The following is a 17,894-nucleotide window of genomic DNA, read 5'->3' on the forward strand; positions in this document are numbered from 1 at the left end:
CGGGTGCGTTCAGAGAACACAACAGTTGACAGTTAGCAAAAACACACGCATCGCATATTTTGTTTCGGGGGAGGGGGGCACAAAACCTCCAGCTGGCCCTGCTTATAATTAGTGTAATAAATAATGATACCGAACACGCTCTAATTTTATTAATACAAAGTTATTAAATATACTGAAATCATAATTTTGTGACTGTGACAAAGGTAGAAGATTTATTGTAAACAGTTGTCTATAATTCACATTTAAAAATATACTTGTGTAATGCTATGTTTTTAAGGTTTACGTCACATTTCGTAGCATTGTAACCGTCGTTATTTATAATTTATTATCAGTATGTAATTAAAATAATTATAACTTTTTTACGAGCAACATTCATTACGAGTACATATACAATAAAATACGTCATAAATTTACAATAACGTGCCCACTCTAAGATTAATGAAATACATTCCATTTACAATCACTAGATTATCTGAGTTTTTCATGCTAGACGAATGGAAAAAATAAACAACGTTCTTATCGAGTTGCCATATCAAATGTAACGCCTAACAGCAACCGTCGTTATTACTAATAAAATGTACATACCTGAAAAAATTATATTATTTGTAATTTACACTTTTTTATATTTGATTTTATTAATGTATTATATATTAGTTTAAAACCTCTAATAACAAATGAACATGTAAGCAAAGATTAACTATAAACTTTCACGGTCAATTGAGTTCTAATCGTATAACTGACAAGTATATGCGAATCTAAAAGAAAAAAAACCTCTTTGACCCCCTAGTCAACTGCTATGTTTGCTTAAGCAGAAATTCGCCATTGAGAACTTATCTTGTAATAATCTCGTAAAACTTTTGCGCTGCGTAAAATGTTCATTCTTTGTTTGAAATGAGGAATTGCTTTTTAAGTTAACTGTTCGTTGAAAAAGTAATCTGTATTGATCACATTTAATTCTTCTGTATTTTATGTCTTGTGTAATTTCGGAAAGAATCGCATATTTAACAACGAAAAACATTTAACTTATTTATCTTATTACTTGATCCTTTCAATCTTGCATCTCATTTTACTGCACAAAGATCTTCGTACAAATTATTATTAATGTGTGTTTTTTTTATGAATCAGGTATGCAAAGTTCATTTAATAAAATTAGTATGCTGAATACTTCAGACGGATCGGCGCCGACATACGATTTGCATAATTATGTTAAATAACACAATATTCGAGCGCCAACGATTGCAGTACACCACTGGTCCCGACTCGTTTGCGCATGCGCGTTTCGAATTAATCGCGCGATGGTCGCCGCGTTCCGTTCGAAGCCCGCGCGTCCTTTTCTAAAAACAAAGCGTACTTTTCACATCACCCAAGCGTCGAAAGCGCGTCGTCAGCTTCGAACGGACCTCGGTCGCCTTTACGATACACAGCTGCTGATGTTTTGACGCAAATGCGCGAATTGTTATTATTACACATCAACAACGCAATAAATGCGCGTTTCGACGCGGGGAAATGACGCCGCAGGCCAAACGGCCGCTCTTTACTCCGCGAAATGCTACCGCAGAGCGACGCCAGCGCCGAAAAGAGCCACCGGCGAGACAAAGGAACGGCGGGTCGATTCGAACGCACGTCTGAATACTTTTCTCCGCGATCGCGACCCACATTCGTTCAAGGATATTGATAAACATTGACTTACCGATCGCAATATCGATACGCCATCTTTAATCCGAAAAATACCTAAACACTCGACCTTCCGGCCATTGTTTATTAAAATACATTAAAAACAAAACGATTTATTAAATTATTATCTTCATATAAGGTTGGAGGTCTTTAGAAATTGAATCGAACTTATCGATACAATTAGTCATATTCATTATTTATTGTGCTGTATTTACACATCAAATAAAAGCGATATCATTACGTTTGAAGGGCAAATACATAATATAATAAAACGACACATTACAAAAAATATTTTATTGGACAAAATTTATTACATTGCCTAATTATATACATAAATAAAACATAATAACGTCACTTGTGCTGTTTGGGAAACGATATCAAATCGAAAGTCTTTTTGTGTCGATCTTACGACACCGCCCTTCTGGAATATAACCACTACATAATCATAATAATAATAAAACTCGTTAGACTATTCATTATTATTATTAATACCTTGTTTGCTTCATTCTCACTAACCGTAATCAACTAGCGAATCGTTTTAAAGCAACGTTAAAACAATTACATAAGACACGCCTCGTCATTCACCGATACACTATTCGCAGCCCTCGAACGAACCTACACCGATGGCACCACATACTTGGTAATAAAAAAATACGTTACAAAAACTTAAAGGGCAAGTTAATACTTACTAATAAAAGCACTGGGCAAAACGAAATTTAACAAGAGGTATTTGAGTCAATCATACGAAAAACCGTATAATCAGCATCCAGGAAGTTCTTCATTAATAAATAAAAAAAAAATACTATCAAAAATGTACACTAGTGTATATATAATACAGTTCGATCTGACTATTTTTTTATATATATGTATATAAACCCCGTCAACCCTGTTTTTATTTTAAATATTTGTTAATGCTTGAGTTAAACTTAAACTATATGTATTTTAATACTGCTTAAATCAAGTGGAACTTAATCGAGTTTTGTCAATAATAACAGCTGCCAGATATCATAATATACATACATTAAAATAATAATAATAAATGATGCAAAACCGGTATAAACACAACATACACATTAATTATTATATCGACAGCGGTAGACTAGGCACGCGTAAAAAATTAAACCTAATCAGGAAAACTATGGCGTAACGTATAAGTAATTACAAAAATACATATACGGTTTAAAATTACTTTGTACCTAAAATCGAAATCATATACGTATATAATCAATATAAAATTGAGTTGAAAATAACACAACCATAGTATAGTAACAATATAGAGACCATTTTTAATACATATACACATAGTCGATTTAAATTTTTATATATATAATAATAATAATATAAATATGCATGTTGTATTTATTTGCGAGTGTGAAATTCTTCGATGCAGAGCTTGCAAGACCATGACCCTTCGGGAGGAGTAGCCAGCGGTGGATCCAGACAGTACATATGGTAGCCGCGATCGCAATCGTCACAGAACAGCAATTGATCCTACATTATAATCAAATAAATTGAGTTTAGATTGCAAAATTAAAAATAAAATTGCCACTAAATACATAATAAACAGCTTAACTCAAATTTTAATTTAATAAGTCTCATCATTGATTTAAAGGTAAAACTGCCTCAGATCGCAGATTCTTAACTTAGTTGCAGAAGCAGTGGTGTGAGTCGATGATATGATAGTCGAATACATTTTACAGAAACAATTTCTATCCTATCTGGGAGGTCTGAAGCAATGATTATTATAATTAAAATTCCGATCAATTATCACAGGTAAAGTTTTTCTAATCTCACGGATAAATATTGTGATGCAAGGTGGTGCGCATATACAATATCAAAAATTATCGAATAAAGAGCTAATTCTAACCGAGTCAAAGCCTACATATATCTTCGTTCAAACGATATTTTTAATTATTGTTTTATCAGAATTTTACCTTTAAAGCAATGAATATAACTAGCAATAATATATCAAAAAGCATGGAACTGTTTGCATTCCTCTTAAGGCGACAAATCACTCATTTACTACAATGGCATAACTTAAAACATGCAATTTTTGAGTTATTTCAATAACATGTCAAGATATATATTTCATTATAAATATATCATTGCTACTTGTAATATCGAAAATGTGAAAGGCAATTATTTATTTTTAAATAGTTGCATCCGAGGATTCACTTTCTGTAGTAAACGAGCAATACGCATTAAGTGATTTAAAGACATTTTAGTTGAGTTGTACCATACTTATTGAACGGAAATAATAATGAGAAAAACATTTACGTCGTTGTCGCTGGTGCCGCAAACGGAACAACACTTGCACTCGATGCATTGCCAGCGATATTTACGCACGGAAACGATCATGTTGTCGGTGAACTGGAGGCAAGTTGGGTGACCTGACAATATCAAATACATATTATAAAACACGCTATCTAGAACCATAATACACCGACACTATAATCCATAAAACTGAGGCTCGGCGTAAAAATTCACTATTGTTGGCGAAAATATAATCTTTTTCAACATACCTTGGACAGTTCTGCAACAGTGTTAATTCCCGGGTTGAAGCAGCACAAGGAGATAGGTATTCAAATTGTGAAAAGGATTTTTGGGGAGTTTGCGGCTATTATTTATATATTATATATCACATACATAATAATCTTTTGAGACTTTAAAGGTATGCTGTGTGTATACGACAGTATATTTTTGTGACGAGCGTACCTTTAAAGCGATTCTATATGCTTTATTTAGGACATTTGAGTTGCGACCTTCGAAAAATACTGTTGCAATATCAAACATTACTAGATCACATACAATGTTAATTTTTGATAATATAATTTGGCCAATCGATTCCGGTAACAGAAAATCAATAATATAAAAAATTAAATCATAAGATAACTGAAAAATAAGCAATCATATGCAATCCAGTGTTTGATGTTGTTTTTGTATACTGAAATAATTCAATAGGATGAATGCGGAGGATTGGGAAAGATTAACCATCTGTCGAGAACAGCTGGTTTATATAAATATTTGTGCCAAACAATAGTGAATTATCATACCAATTGGGAGTTAATAATACTAAAAAAAATAAATAAAAAAAAATCAAAGCAAATTATTACCACACAAAACACGCGCGCGCACAAACATTTGACAAAGTTATAGTTATCAGAAAATGCTTTCGAGTGGAAGTGCATTCACTATTCTTCAGCACAAATTAGCTCGGAGACGGACAAAGAACAAAAACAATGAAAAGAAAAAAAAACTGCAGAGGCACTTCTTCTCGTTCGTATCAAAACTCACTTTATTAACGTACCACTCATAGATATAAAGTTTTGAACACAAACATAAAATCTTTCGTTTCAAATAAAGGAGAAATAAACTTAACAGTAAAAAATCAATCGGATTTATATTATTCAGAAAAAAACTGAACGATGTGTTATCATTGCAAGTTTATATGTTATACTGATTTAACGAAAGTCGTGATCGTGGATTGCACTTCCATAGTAAAACATTTTGTGATAATTTCAAAACTATTATAATATAAATGGCCAAATATTTCAAAGACTGGCAATAGAACATAGTGAGAAAACGCTAATAACATTTCACCATCTACACTTCGACTGTATATAAAATAGAGATCTTTCGTTACATTTTGAGAATGTAAAACAAATATAATGGCACACAAGTTTAAAACGTATGAAAATTTGGCACCTATTTAACAAACGGTCAAAAGGAAAACACATTTAAACCGCATCATGGTTAACAAATCGTGTCATTAAAACTAAACTACAGGTGAAATTTGTGACTAATAATATAATAAAATATATGGAGTAGACAATTTAAAAAAAATAAAAATAAACATAGAATTTGTCTACATAACACATTCGCTTAACATTTTGCTATCTCTTATGCAACAAATTAAATTTAAAACAACTATTTATTATATTAATAATGAAAAAACAACAAATTTGTAGTTGTTAAAAATAATGCATGATAGAAAATCACACATTATTTTATAATCATATAATATATTTTTATATATATATATAACACATCAGTATAATGTATTTGCAATATAAACGTATAGGAATAAAGTTTAAAACATTCATAAAATAAAACATACATTAAAAAGCTCTGAAAAAGAAATATATCATTTATAAAGTAAAATAAAATCATTACATATATTAAATTATATGTTTTGGAATGAATTTTGACTAGCCATGTGTGTAGTTAAATAAAATAAAACTCTGCATTTAAAATATACACAAACACATTTAAAATCTTTATATAATTATACAATTAAAAATAAAAAACTGTCGTAATTCATATTAATACATACGTGCAGATCTTTTTATTGGTAAACGTATGAGAACCATGTTAACCGTAAAAGTAATGTTATGAAAAAAATACATAAAAGGCACATTTAGATTTAATACAACTGTGTTCAAATTACTATTTTTGGTCCACTAGATTTTTCTCTTCAATATAAGGACACTTGCATATGATAAAATGCGTGTTTGTGTTAAAATTTCAACATTGAAACTAATAAAATAATAATTCATGCACACACATATTCAAAGATCCTTTTATATAATACATATGTAAATATTTATTACACCATCATAGCAACATCGTAATGCGAGAAGGATCACAGACTAAAATATACCTCGCACAATAAAGGAATGTGATAACATCGTTGACAACTTAGAACGCAAGTATAAAATAAAAATTAAAATATAATCAACTCAGCTTAACGTCAACTGCTCAGTAAAAATAAATATTCTTTGGTCATATATATATATATATTAAATTTTTTAAATTTTATATAGACTATGTAACATGCAGGCGTCGAAATTCATTGTTTAAAAAATGTAAACAAATCATGCATATTACAAGTTTTAATTATAAAACCCAACTGAAAGCACCTGCATTTTGATAAAATTCTGGATGCTATATATATATATATAAATATTTTAAACTAAAGGTTAAAATTATGGCAAATCTTTAACAAAATAAAAATATTTGTATAATTGGAACTACGTAACTCTCTCAATTGGTAACAATATTTCGTATATAATATAGTAATAATAAAATATATATAATATATAATGAACACCTTTGGAATTTACTCTTTGTACATAAATTTCTTTGTATGTTTGCAATATAATCAATTGTTCAAATAACAAATTAACCTTTAAGTTACCGACAATTGTATTGTATTACAAAAAAGTTATAAACAAAAATGTAACTAAAAGGTTAAATTAATAATATTGAACTTAATTTCTAGTGTCAATGTCACACGTGAAAAATGTGCAGTATCATTCGGCTCCCCGACGACGTACGCTCAGTACGCGATAGTAAAATCTTCTATTCAAAGCGCCATAAAAATGTGTTTAAAATTAGCTCATGTTTTCGATTCTTATAAAATATCGACCGATTTATGAAAATTAAAAGTATAATAAACTGTCCAGTCTTGTAATAAAACTTATTTTCTAAGCGAACCGACGATTTCAATTATTACATAGTACATAAATTAGTATTAGGATCGATATGAGATTTTTGGGAATAATTATTTTACACAACTTACTTTCTTAGGATATGCGATTCATGTGTAACGAATTGGGTGTAGTGGTTTCCCCATCACCTTCTACACGGAAATTTTTGAAAGGATAATTACAAGAAGGAAATTATTTTTAAAACTATAAGTATGATTTGGAAGAAGGTAGATGGTGACATCAGTAAAATATAAATTTCTATTGTAGTAATTGTAACTCGGTAAGAAAAGAAAAAAACATGAAAGATATATGTTTCGGAATAGGTCACACTTCTTCCACAATAAATTGCCTAAATTGTATCGCAAATATTACATTTTTATTTAGCACCTAAATAATGCCTTTTAGTTATATAATAAGTGTAAATGATTTATAGATGACATAAAATTTAGTTTAAATTCTTCCTATAATTTGAAATTTCTCTTCTAGTAATATCCAAGTTCATGACTATGCATTATCGTTATCAACAGTCCATTTTTTCGAAAAAAGAAAATACACACACTTCAGTCGGACTTTCGTTTGCGACCACGCTTCGCAGGAACTTTGACGATTTTACTATCAGGCACTGGAGCGGCGTCGGTACCGGACGACGGGCTCCGAGGCGGAGAATACACAAACGAGTCCAAGGACGACTGGTCGCCGTCACCATAACAGTATTCAGATCTCGATTTTTGCATTCGATAGTTGGCGACGAACGAATCGAAATCGGCCACCGAATAGCTCACGTTGGGGCGAACCCTATAAAAACCGTTTCTTGGGGAATCGGCTGCAAGTTTGTAGCCGTTTTTTTGTACCAGGGATATGTGCTTTTGTACAGTCTTATATTCGTAACCGAGAATTTGGTTGTTGTTCAACTTACCCGAGCGTCCACAATCCGAACAACTAACGAGCTCTTCGGGCACTCCGGTTTTCTTGTTTTCCCTTTGGTCACCGAGACAAAAATCACAATACGGAGATATGGGCGGTTTCGCAGATCCTGTGAGCGCGTGCGCCGCCGAAGGGCTGGGTAGGGGTTCGCTGGAACGGCTGGCATCGTCGTCCATCCTCAAGGGTGGAGACGCGGCCGGCGATGACGGATGACCGGAAATGGAATTTTCATCGTTACCGACGATCGCACCGGGAAGTCTTGAACGGCGCGGTACTCCTGTAAAAATCGAAACAATCAATAAGCACCGTTTTTATACATTATAAAGGATCAGCAATACGCAACTGTCTTGATATTCATTGAGAATTCCAGAGGCTGTGGCTGGTGGATCCGGAGGTGTTGCACCTGGAGGCACGACAGGACGGGCCGGACTATCGCGAGAATCTCCGTCACTTCCTGCTGAGCCTCCAGCGGCGTCCTTATGTGAATGGCTGTAGTGGTAAGTTAGGCCAGGGCGTGTCTTATATCTTGCTCCACATACTAAAAATATCAGTTCAATTATAATTACCATATATTATAAACGTAATAATTTTAAATATTAGTAATGCATTGAAATTTGATATCCAGCATAAGTAGTATATTTAACTACATACTATGTAATATTTTCAAAGATTATGGTAAAAATTTTAAAAAGTAGATTCCCATAAATCAATTTGGGTGATGTAATCAAAATAGTCTAAATTAAACGATGAGAAAACGACTTTACTTTCTATGGTGATGACTGAAATGCAGTTTATGAGAGCTACCAGCCAAGACTAAATATAATTTTTTTACATGAAAATATACATACTGAGAAAACACTTTAATAATTTATTATGTAATGATTACAACTATTGCCCTGCGTGAGCATTAGCAATTATGATAGAGAAATAAGATCAAAAGTAGAAAGAAAATAGACTCGAGTATTATACATCAAATATTCTAGAATATATTCAGATAAAGGATATTTGGCGACTAAATTACTGGCCACATCTACATCATTCAACAATCGTTGAAGAAAAGACACGAGAACGGCTGATTACACTGTTTATTAAGTCTAAAAAAATATATAGGAGCAAAGTGACAATGTATGACATAATTGAGAATCCCAAATCAGTATAATAGGTCCAAAATTGCAGTTTAAATCTAAGGCATTTTAACAAATCCCTTTGGGATTGATTATTGGGTAAGATAATAACTTTTTTTAGTCAAAGATCTGTCATTCCAATGAATTCCACATGTGCAATATATGTTTGAATATATATAATATATTATATAGTTTGCATTCAGTTTAATTCTGAAGTCGAAGAGTATTTTCACTGTTTACAATTTTAGAATTTATAAAAAAAACAATTACCAGAAGAGGAAGAAAGATAAAGGACCCAACGAAAAGTCGAATATTGATAGGCTAGCATTTTCCAACGAAGTACGAGGACAAAAAGTACCAACGCAATTATCAAGTGTACAGTATCATGCCCTCATCATGCAAGAAAAAGGGGAAAGGAATTTGCAGAAGGAGGCAGACTTTTAATTTTAAAAATAGATATTAATTTTTTTTTAATTTTGAAGGTAAATAAAGATGCATAAAGGAATAACTAGGTATATACAAATAAAAAAATCGTAATTAAAACTTAAACTGCATTTTTTATTGGATAATTGACTCATTTCGCGACTTTTTATGAAATTTAATTCCGCACGTAAAGGGCTAATCAAGAAAACCTTTATTAACACATTACAAGCCGTTCACGCGTGATAGCGAAATTTTTGTAGTCGATATTAAAAACAATGGCTCTCTATACTCTGTGAATATTTACAGAGTCAGAGCCTCAATAAAATGGACAACTTATCTGGGACTTGTGATCAGTTATAAGCATAACAAAACAAACAAATATAGATAACATGCAGTTTTACGATACGCAGTCATAAGAACATGCAGTGAGTTAAATTAAATTGATTATATAATTTTTGACTCACTCCAAAAGTTGACCATATCATTTTACCATCTTTATACATATGTCGAAGGGGGGGGGGGGGGGGTTAAATAGAGTTGTAATATTTATTTTTCATAATAAACATAATCATGGTCAAAAAAGGTAGATACTACCTGTTCCATGAATTACCATCAGTGAACTTAAAAGTAAGAACTACTTGACCATTTGCATAGTGTTACAGACATGTCGATCTTTGATCGCGGGATTCTTAAAACTATATTAGGTTCTATCGAGGAGATTGCTCTATTAATTATGGATTGCATTATAATTTTTTTAGTTGTATTATCCGCTCCGAGAATTCGCTTATGAACTAACATGAAAACATATAAATCACATAAACTTACATTCACAGCCAAACGGTTTATCTGCATCACCAGCTACCTCGTATGGTAAGGCGGCTTGTGGAGCCTTTTTTCGGCCTCTACCCTAAGAAATGATTTTGTTAAATAAATAAATAAATACATAATACCAAAACATATGTTTATTTGGTATCGAAACAATAACAGTGCATCTTTACTATACTCGTCGTATAAATATTTACTAAAATCGTCCATTTTGACATTAAATACGACCACTACTGACAAAAGTGCAACTGAGCGAAACAAAAAAAATTACCCCTCCGCCTCTCCCGCGCTTAGGGGCGGGACTATCGCCAGCGTCGTTGCCGCCTCCCGATCTCGACGTATCGCCGGCTCCGCCGCGCGACGATCGTTTCCCTTTAGCGCCTCCTCCGACACCGCTAGTTCCTCCGCTTCTACCGCCGCCACCTCCTCTCCTTCTTCGACTAGAATAGTTCTCATCGCAGTAATCTTCGTCCGATTCTGGTTCGGGCTCGTCGTACGCGTCCAGTTCCTCCAATGCCATTTCGTCATAAAACCATTCCTTTTAAAAAAACATATGAAATTAATATATATAAATCGATGGAATTGAATCGATTCAAAGTGAAATAATTACTTTTGGATCATCTTTGATCTGACCGTCGCGATGGCTGTCTTTGCTGTCGGTGTCGTGAGCGTCTAAAGACGTGCCATCGCCGGTGACTTCGATACCGGGTCCGTCCAAGCCGTCAGAGTTTCCGATGCCTAAATTAGAATTGCCCCAGATGTTTCCTCCCCACCTGCCTCTATTATAAGACAGGTACTGTCTTCGCGCTTTTCTCCACCTGGCAGCCGGATACGTATACAATTGTCCTTCTCTCACTCCTGGCATGCGTTGGTGTTTACTCATGAATAAACTGCAGTGATTTTGAGCAACTCCCGTTTGGGGATCTAAAAAGGGCATCCTCAGCCGCCTTTCGACGCATAATCTTGTGTTGAAATTGGCCGAATTCTCAATAGCTTCTCTGTATGCTGCATCATTGAAAAAACTGAAAGAATAAAAAACTCAATATTAAATATTTTCGGAACAAGAAAACTGTATTTTTGTTATTTTATATTCAAGTTCACTTGAGCACGGTACAGAAAGCTTGTGGATAGTCACTACGCCCTAACACAGATTTCAAAAAATGCACTGAGCTAAAAGAACCAATTAAAATGACGATAGCACAATGTGATTATGCAGGTAACCGGATTACAAATGGCTAGTGTTGCCAAATCTCCAGCTGTTGGAATAAGTCGTTATGCAAAAGAATGCTTATTAGAAAAGTGATGAACAATAACAGTATTTTTTCTGTCCCATAATTATCGCATCAGTCGATGGTAGGCTAAGAAAGTGAGAAGTATTTTCAAGAGTATATAAGCGCAAGCATAGTGTACTCATAACTTACGGAATATACTTCTGACTCTGGACAAATTCACACTAAGTTTTCGGAAAAAATAATTTACGAAATAATAATCATCAAAAATACTATTAAAAAAAAAAGTAGTGTGCGTAAAATCGATCGTCATTTTTGCACTTACGCCGCAATAAAAGGGTTAACTAGTGATAATAGGGTCTAACGAATAGTGCGCATGCGCACTGAACCGAACGCTCGCGCGATCGACCAGGCCAGCGACCTGAATTATCTATGCGTTCGCTTTTATAATACACGCGAAGTTCAATTTCCACATCAATATAGTACGAATCGGCGATAATCTAAGGTTATCGAGATCAAAATGACTCGACGCCCACGGATCGTTTTCCAGTGCGAAAAACAAGCCGCCATTGCCCTAGTTACATGATGGCGTTTTCTATGTGTAGTTACGATGGAAACAAACTATCGTTACGTAAACACCATAAAATAATAACAATAGAAGCGCAGTTTACGATTTATTGTTCTATATTGTAGTCCTCGTTGGATTAGGGGCGTGAAGCGAAAAATGCACATCGGCCGAATCGATTAGCAAATACAAGATGGCGCACGGCGTCAGGGGGGAAGGCCAGAAACGACGCCATGGGAGTGTCTCTCGAAATTGCGAACAACGGACGCGGCAGAAGAACGGTCGGGCATGCGGCAAAGACTTGACTTACCTCTCAATATTGCGTAGGTTACTCTGATTGACGACTTGGATTTGCAGCTCGGCCGCCGCCATGGCGGACCCGGCGTCTGAACGCGGGGTGCATTTAACACCGACTATTCCGACCATGCACCGTCGCGACGCGGAGCTAATCGATATATTACAAACTGCGGTGTGTTCGATTTATCCAAGAGAAAAGTAACTAAATATATTTTTTTTATTAAAAAAAAATACATCATATAACGAATATTTCCAAAATGTATCTGATACATATTGCTATTTTACTCAAACAATTAATAGTAAAGCGTTAACAAGGTTATAAATAGAATTTTATCTTTCATTTTGATTTGTCATCTTTAAAAATATTATGTTTTAGGTTTTAACTTTATATTATTATATTAGTAAGAAAAGGCATGCCATGTCTTATGTTATTTTCTGTATTTAGAATGAATTAGAAGTTTAAAAAATGTATATTTAGCCCAATTATTAGTTGATTTATACAAAGTTTGTTATCTTTATATTATAATTTTGAAGATGGTATACATTTTTAAGTCACGGTGTAACATTGAGTTGCAGATTAACCATCGAACATTTGCATATAAGATTTTGCTGCACATTAACTAATCTTATAATATATTTAGAAATGTGTAATTCAATTTTACTACATAGGATGATAGGTACATATCATATATATTATTAATTATAGTAATTAAAAAAAATTATATGCGATTTATGTAGAATCTAATCTAAAACCAAGATATTTTGCCAATTTAGAGTTTAGTGTACATTTTTATTATAAAGCATTTTTACGAGTAAATAGCACGGAAGTGTTTTAACAGAATTTGCAATAACTAGTCATTTGTCAAATTATTTTTCAATAATTTAATTCTGATTTTGATAGAAACATCGTCGACGAATAGAGCGGTGATATTGTTTATACGAGTTTTATATAGGATAAGACTCAGAAATGAGTTTATCAATGTAACTATGGTAACTCTAAATTTAAATTTAAATGTTATAAGTAAAGTGTTTATAAAATTGTAACTTGTACGCAGATCGAATGGTCGAATTTTTTTCGCTGGCAACTCCATTCGGTGCGAGCTGTGAGTGGCCCGTTCGGACGAATCAGGCGAGCTGGTTGCGGTGATTGGCGATTCTGCGACCGCATCTGATTGGTGGCCGTTTGAACTGGACGCGGCGACCCCGGCTATTCCAGACATGGCAGTCTGTTTTGTGGCGGCGTGAGTGCGCTTCGGCCGGAGCTTTTATCGCCGTTTGTTACGCGTCGCTTTGAGGCGAGTTTACCTCTCGACGGAGACGTCCGCCATTATGGATCGCTGTGACGGAAAATACTAGTCTGAGCGAAACGAATTGTTCGCCTCAATAGAGAAGGGCGCACTCCCGAAACGGAAATTTCATCCAGAACGTCAATTTTTTATCTGCGGCGCTTACGACATTTTGTTATTGAGCGCTCTTCACTTACGTTTCTTACTTCTTCACGGTTACTTGGAATTGAAAACATTGAAAACTATCCAGGATGTCTAAGTAAGCCATCAAAACATATACTACTACTATATTTAGACTTGTTACATTATTTTATTTTGAAGGAATGAATGTATTGGAAAAAGTTTTTGGCCATCCCAAAGTTATAACAAAAATAACTTTATTATTTGTAAATTAAGATACACTTTTACAGAGTATGTGATTTACTTCAAAAACACGAAAAACATAATAAATCATCGTTAGTTTCCCGGAAAGTACTAGTGGGTAAAATAATGAGCTACTTTCCTGTAGGGATCAAATTTATTTAAAAATAATATTTATTTATTTGTTTTATTTATATACAATATAAATGACATTTTTAAGTAGATTCGTTGCAGAGTCCTGCAACTCTGACCGACGTTCACATGCTGCCGCTCGTTTGCAACTAGTTTTTATGTAGCAAAATAACGCTTTGCGAGTGGCAGCAAGTGATGAGCGTTTGTGAGTACAGTAAACACTCCATGAATAACTGCAAGAAATTTATTAAAATATAATCAAAGAATACGTACAATAAATGTTGCTTTATATTCGGAAGATTAAAGTTTAAAAAAACTTAGCTGAGTGATTACTGTACTCTATATTTTAACGTTGATAAATGGTACAAAATATACAAAGAAATATGTTTGTGGATAATGGATAACTTTTTCGCTTTCAATGTTTCTAGAAAGTTGTGATAATCTTTTTTTAAACTGACCATATGTTACATCTATATAAATATATTGCAGTTATCAATGAAATTTATATATATTTAATTAAATAATTACATTTAGTATTAATATGGTCAACGTTGTAGTGACTCGATCTCTGCTGACGAGGCTGGCGATACACTGCAAATTGAAGACGACGGCCAGGAAAGTTTAGAAGCTAGTTATGCTCTTTCACAGTTTTGGGAAAAGGTCATGGAAGACATACGGAAGATAACAGCTGTTAGTCCCAATATATTTTCTATAACATAATGTTATAAATTTTATATTTAACAATTTTAAATAAATTTCAGGATGACTTTAGGCAGCAAATTTTACCACTGGCTCGTATTAAAAGAATAATGAAACTAGACGAAGAGGTCAAAATGATATCAGCCGAAGCACCGTTATTGTTCGCGAAAGCTGCTGAAATATTCATACACGAGCTCACTCTCAGAGCTTGGATTCACACTGAAGAAAATAAAAGAAGAACGCTTCAGGTAAAATGCATGTTTTTTCTATTAAATTAGTATGCTTATTAATTATTATTTTTATGTATAGAAAAACGATATCGGTTCCGCAGCTGGCAAGACTGATCAATACGACTTTCTTATCGATATTTTGCCTCCCGATGACTTCAAGCATAGCAAACCGAAAGAGGAACAACAGCAAAGAACCGCAGTATCTCCAGATCAAGTGCAATACTATTTTCAACTCGCTCAGCAACACCAGGCGGCTTTGCAACAGCCCCAAGTTACAGCACAACAAATTCAAACACAAACTACTCAACCGACGTCAGGCACTCCTCAGATATTGCAAGTGGCTACTGTGCCTCCTCAACAACAGCAACAACAACAGCAACAACAACAGCAACAACAACAGCAGCAACAACAGCAGCAGCAACAACAACAACAAACACAACAGCAACAACCCACTGTTCAGATTATACAACAAATTGTGACTCCCAACGGTGAAATACAGCACATACCTGTGAGTTTTACAATTTCTTCGATTCACAAATTAAATAGTTGCTTATAATGTGTGTTATTTCAGATTCAATTGAACCAGAATCAACTGAATCTTATTCGTATGCAAATGCAGAACGGCTCTACTCAACCGATTATCATTCAAACAAACCCTATAAATACTGCTCAACCGCAAATCATACAGGTTTATTTTTATAATAATATATTAAAAAGTTTTTTTTCATGTTTTTAACAATTTAATGGTTTTAGCTCAATCCTCAACAACAGCAGCCTCATCCTGTGTTTCTTACTCAAGTGACGGCAGTTCAAGAAGGTGAAATAATTACTTAATATGTTAAAATGAAAGACTGATGTATAAACTCGTTTCATGTGAATTAACATTATCGATATTTAGACTAATAATTACTTAGTGTATAAATTTTGTACGTAAATGTCATAGCTAAATTTAAAGAAATACATTTGTTGTTATATATTAATTGAGTTAATATAATATGGTATTTTATATCAAAATTTATCACTAATATGTTTATAAGTATTTAAGTGTGCAATCTATAGTTATCGTACTTTATTTATAATAACACCTCGTCTTATTTGAAATTGTTTTTAATTAACACTGACATTAAATTACTTGTAAACCATAGTAACGTTTTGTCTGTGAAGAAAGTGTGCTTTATATTAACTTCGTTTTAGGCGATGAGTGATTTGCTTAACACTGGGTGTGGGGTGCAACAGCAATGAAGTGTTATGTGTAAGTTAAGAAGTCGTATCCCTCTTTATCGGGGATCTTTACACACGATTAGGTAATAAAAATGTATTGAATAATGTATTTCACCAAAGATTTATTTTGTAACGGATCGCACATAGTGGATACATTAAATTTGGTTTTTTATTTGTTATAAATAATTATTAAAATAAAATTAAATTGTGAATATATGTGTAAGAGTTTCAATTATGTATTAAGTTCTACAAATTAATCATTCCAATGTGATATGCCATATTACAGCAAATCGCAACTTTCAGAAAAGGTTGTAACAGATTCGACATATTTTATTCGATACTCAGTTTTGTTTTCTTCTCTTTATCTTTCATGGCGAAAAGATTCTATTTTCTTTTTCATATTGTGCATATTACCTTTTAAAAGCTCACATATTTCCCTCAAAGCGTCTAATCTTTTTAATTTGTTGTTATGTTCAGTTTGTAGGGTCTCATAAACATTCCCGTTCATAATAAAAATTTATCAGTAATAATGCAGTCTCATTATTCTACTCCATATTCCAGCATTTTTCAACGTAAGAAGAAATTAATCAACGAACGTTGTTCGTTAGCCGAGATCTGCTTGTGTACGCACCTTAAAAAGCACATGTATTTATATGCTAGATAATATTATTATGGATATAATTGACAGATTTTCTGACCAATTAACAATTTTTTTTATATATAAATATTTTAATTCAGTGCGATTTAATACATGCTGCTGAAAAGATCTTAGACAAAAAATTAATTAAATTTTTACTGATTCTGCTAAAGTCATAAAAAAAGATAATATAAGTTTAAGATATAAGCACTGAAGCAGTCCATCCAATACAAATCTTGCCAACTATTCACAACTTGAAAAGAAATATTTAGCAATCTTGACGAGGATATTTATCCAATTATTTGTACTTTACTATCTATCATTTTTGCATTACCAGTTAGTGTAGCTTCAGCGGAGAGGAGTTTCTAAAGGTTAAAAAGGCTGAAGACTTATTTGAGGAATACAATGGGTCAAGAGAGACTATAGGGTTTAGCATTAATAAATATCTATTGAAATAAGTATATTTGCATATAATAGAAATATAAGATTAGATTTTCTATTAAAGTAAGAATTAATTTAATTTAAACCAAGTATGTTTTATCTTTAGTTGTTATTAGTATGTAACAAATTTGATTATTTATTAGTGTAATGGTTATTTTAAATAAATAAATATAATTGTACGTAGTTTATGTTGTTTTAAAAATGCCTTGTCTCCTTAAAAAAATTTGCATCCGTCACAGAAAGTATGATACTTTCTGATATCTAAATCTATCTAGTGGCCTAGATTTAATATACCAGTAATGAAAAAATATATAATATTCAATAAAAAATTTAAAAAA

At 33.0% G+C, this 17,894-nt stretch overlaps 2 protein-coding genes across 5 annotated transcripts; one reads left to right on the forward strand and one right to left on the reverse strand.

Moving 5' to 3' along the window:
- Positions 1-1,956: 1,956 nt before the first annotated feature.
- On the reverse strand, positions 1,957-12,670 carry d4 (double PHD fingers d4). Of its 3 annotated transcripts, XM_088193208.1 has the most exons (8): positions 12,564-12,670; positions 11,070-11,481; positions 10,731-10,997; positions 10,460-10,541; positions 8,431-8,625; positions 8,080-8,364; positions 3,952-4,064; positions 1,957-3,165 (listed from the first exon to the last, which is right to left on the reverse strand). In XM_088193208.1, the coding sequence occupies exons 1-8, from the start codon at positions 12,623-12,625 to the stop codon at positions 3,034-3,036; spliced, it is 1,548 nt and encodes a 515-aa protein (XP_088049334.1). In that variant the 5' UTR covers positions 12,626-12,670; the 3' UTR covers positions 1,957-3,033. The 3 variants fall into 3 exon arrangements, 2 of the variants coding, with proteins under 2 accessions (XP_088049334.1, XP_088049333.1); XM_088193207.1 differs by lacking the exons at positions 1,957-3,165; positions 3,952-4,064 and having other exon boundaries at positions 6,824-8,364; XR_015810802.1 differs by lacking the exons at positions 1,957-3,165; positions 3,952-4,064 and having other exon boundaries at positions 7,225-8,364; positions 10,460-10,536.
- Positions 12,074-16,692, forward strand: LOC148231754 (nuclear transcription factor Y subunit gamma-like). 2 transcript variants are annotated; one of them, XM_088193211.1, is made up of 8 exons: positions 12,074-12,748; positions 13,606-14,095; positions 14,886-15,018; positions 15,090-15,275; positions 15,337-15,765; positions 15,829-15,945; positions 16,011-16,074; positions 16,452-16,692. In XM_088193211.1, exons 2-8 carry the CDS (start codon positions 14,088-14,090, stop codon positions 16,460-16,462), a joined length of 948 nt encoding a protein of 315 aa, XP_088049337.1. In that variant the 5' UTR covers positions 12,074-12,748; positions 13,606-14,087; the 3' UTR covers positions 16,463-16,692. The 2 variants fall into 2 exon arrangements, with proteins under 2 accessions (XP_088049337.1, XP_088049336.1); XM_088193210.1 differs by lacking the exon at positions 16,452-16,692 and having other exon boundaries at positions 12,678-12,748; positions 16,011-16,401.
- Positions 16,693-17,894: the final 1,202 nt, after the last annotated feature.

The sequence above is a fragment of the Plectrocnemia conspersa genome, unplaced genomic scaffold (assembly GCF_051122295.1).
Source record: "Plectrocnemia conspersa isolate PC_06_02 unplaced genomic scaffold, ASM5112229v1 ptg000009l, whole genome shotgun sequence".
Classification (NCBI taxonomy): domain Eukaryota; kingdom Metazoa; phylum Arthropoda; class Insecta; order Trichoptera; family Polycentropodidae; genus Plectrocnemia; species Plectrocnemia conspersa.

Coding starts and splice junctions, on each gene's coding strand:
- d4 (XM_088193207.1), bottom strand. CDS start 12,625: ATGGCGGCGGCCGAGCTGCAAATCCAAGTCGTCAATCAGAGTAACCTA. Junction 11,482..12,563: donor AACCTACGCAATATTGAGAG/GTAAGTCAAGTC, acceptor TTATTCTTTCAG/TTTTTTCAATGATGCAGCAT. Junction 10,998..11,069: donor AGATCAAAGATGATCCAAAA/GTAATTATTTCA, acceptor TTTTTTTAAAAG/GAATGGTTTTATGACGAAAT.
- LOC148231754 (XM_088193210.1), top strand. Junction 15,019..15,089: donor ACATACGGAAGATAACAGCT/GTTAGTCCCAAT, acceptor AATAAATTTCAG/GATGACTTTAGGCAGCAAAT. Junction 15,946..16,010: donor CTCAACCGCAAATCATACAG/GTTTATTTTTAT, acceptor TAATGGTTTTAG/CTCAATCCTCAACAACAGCA.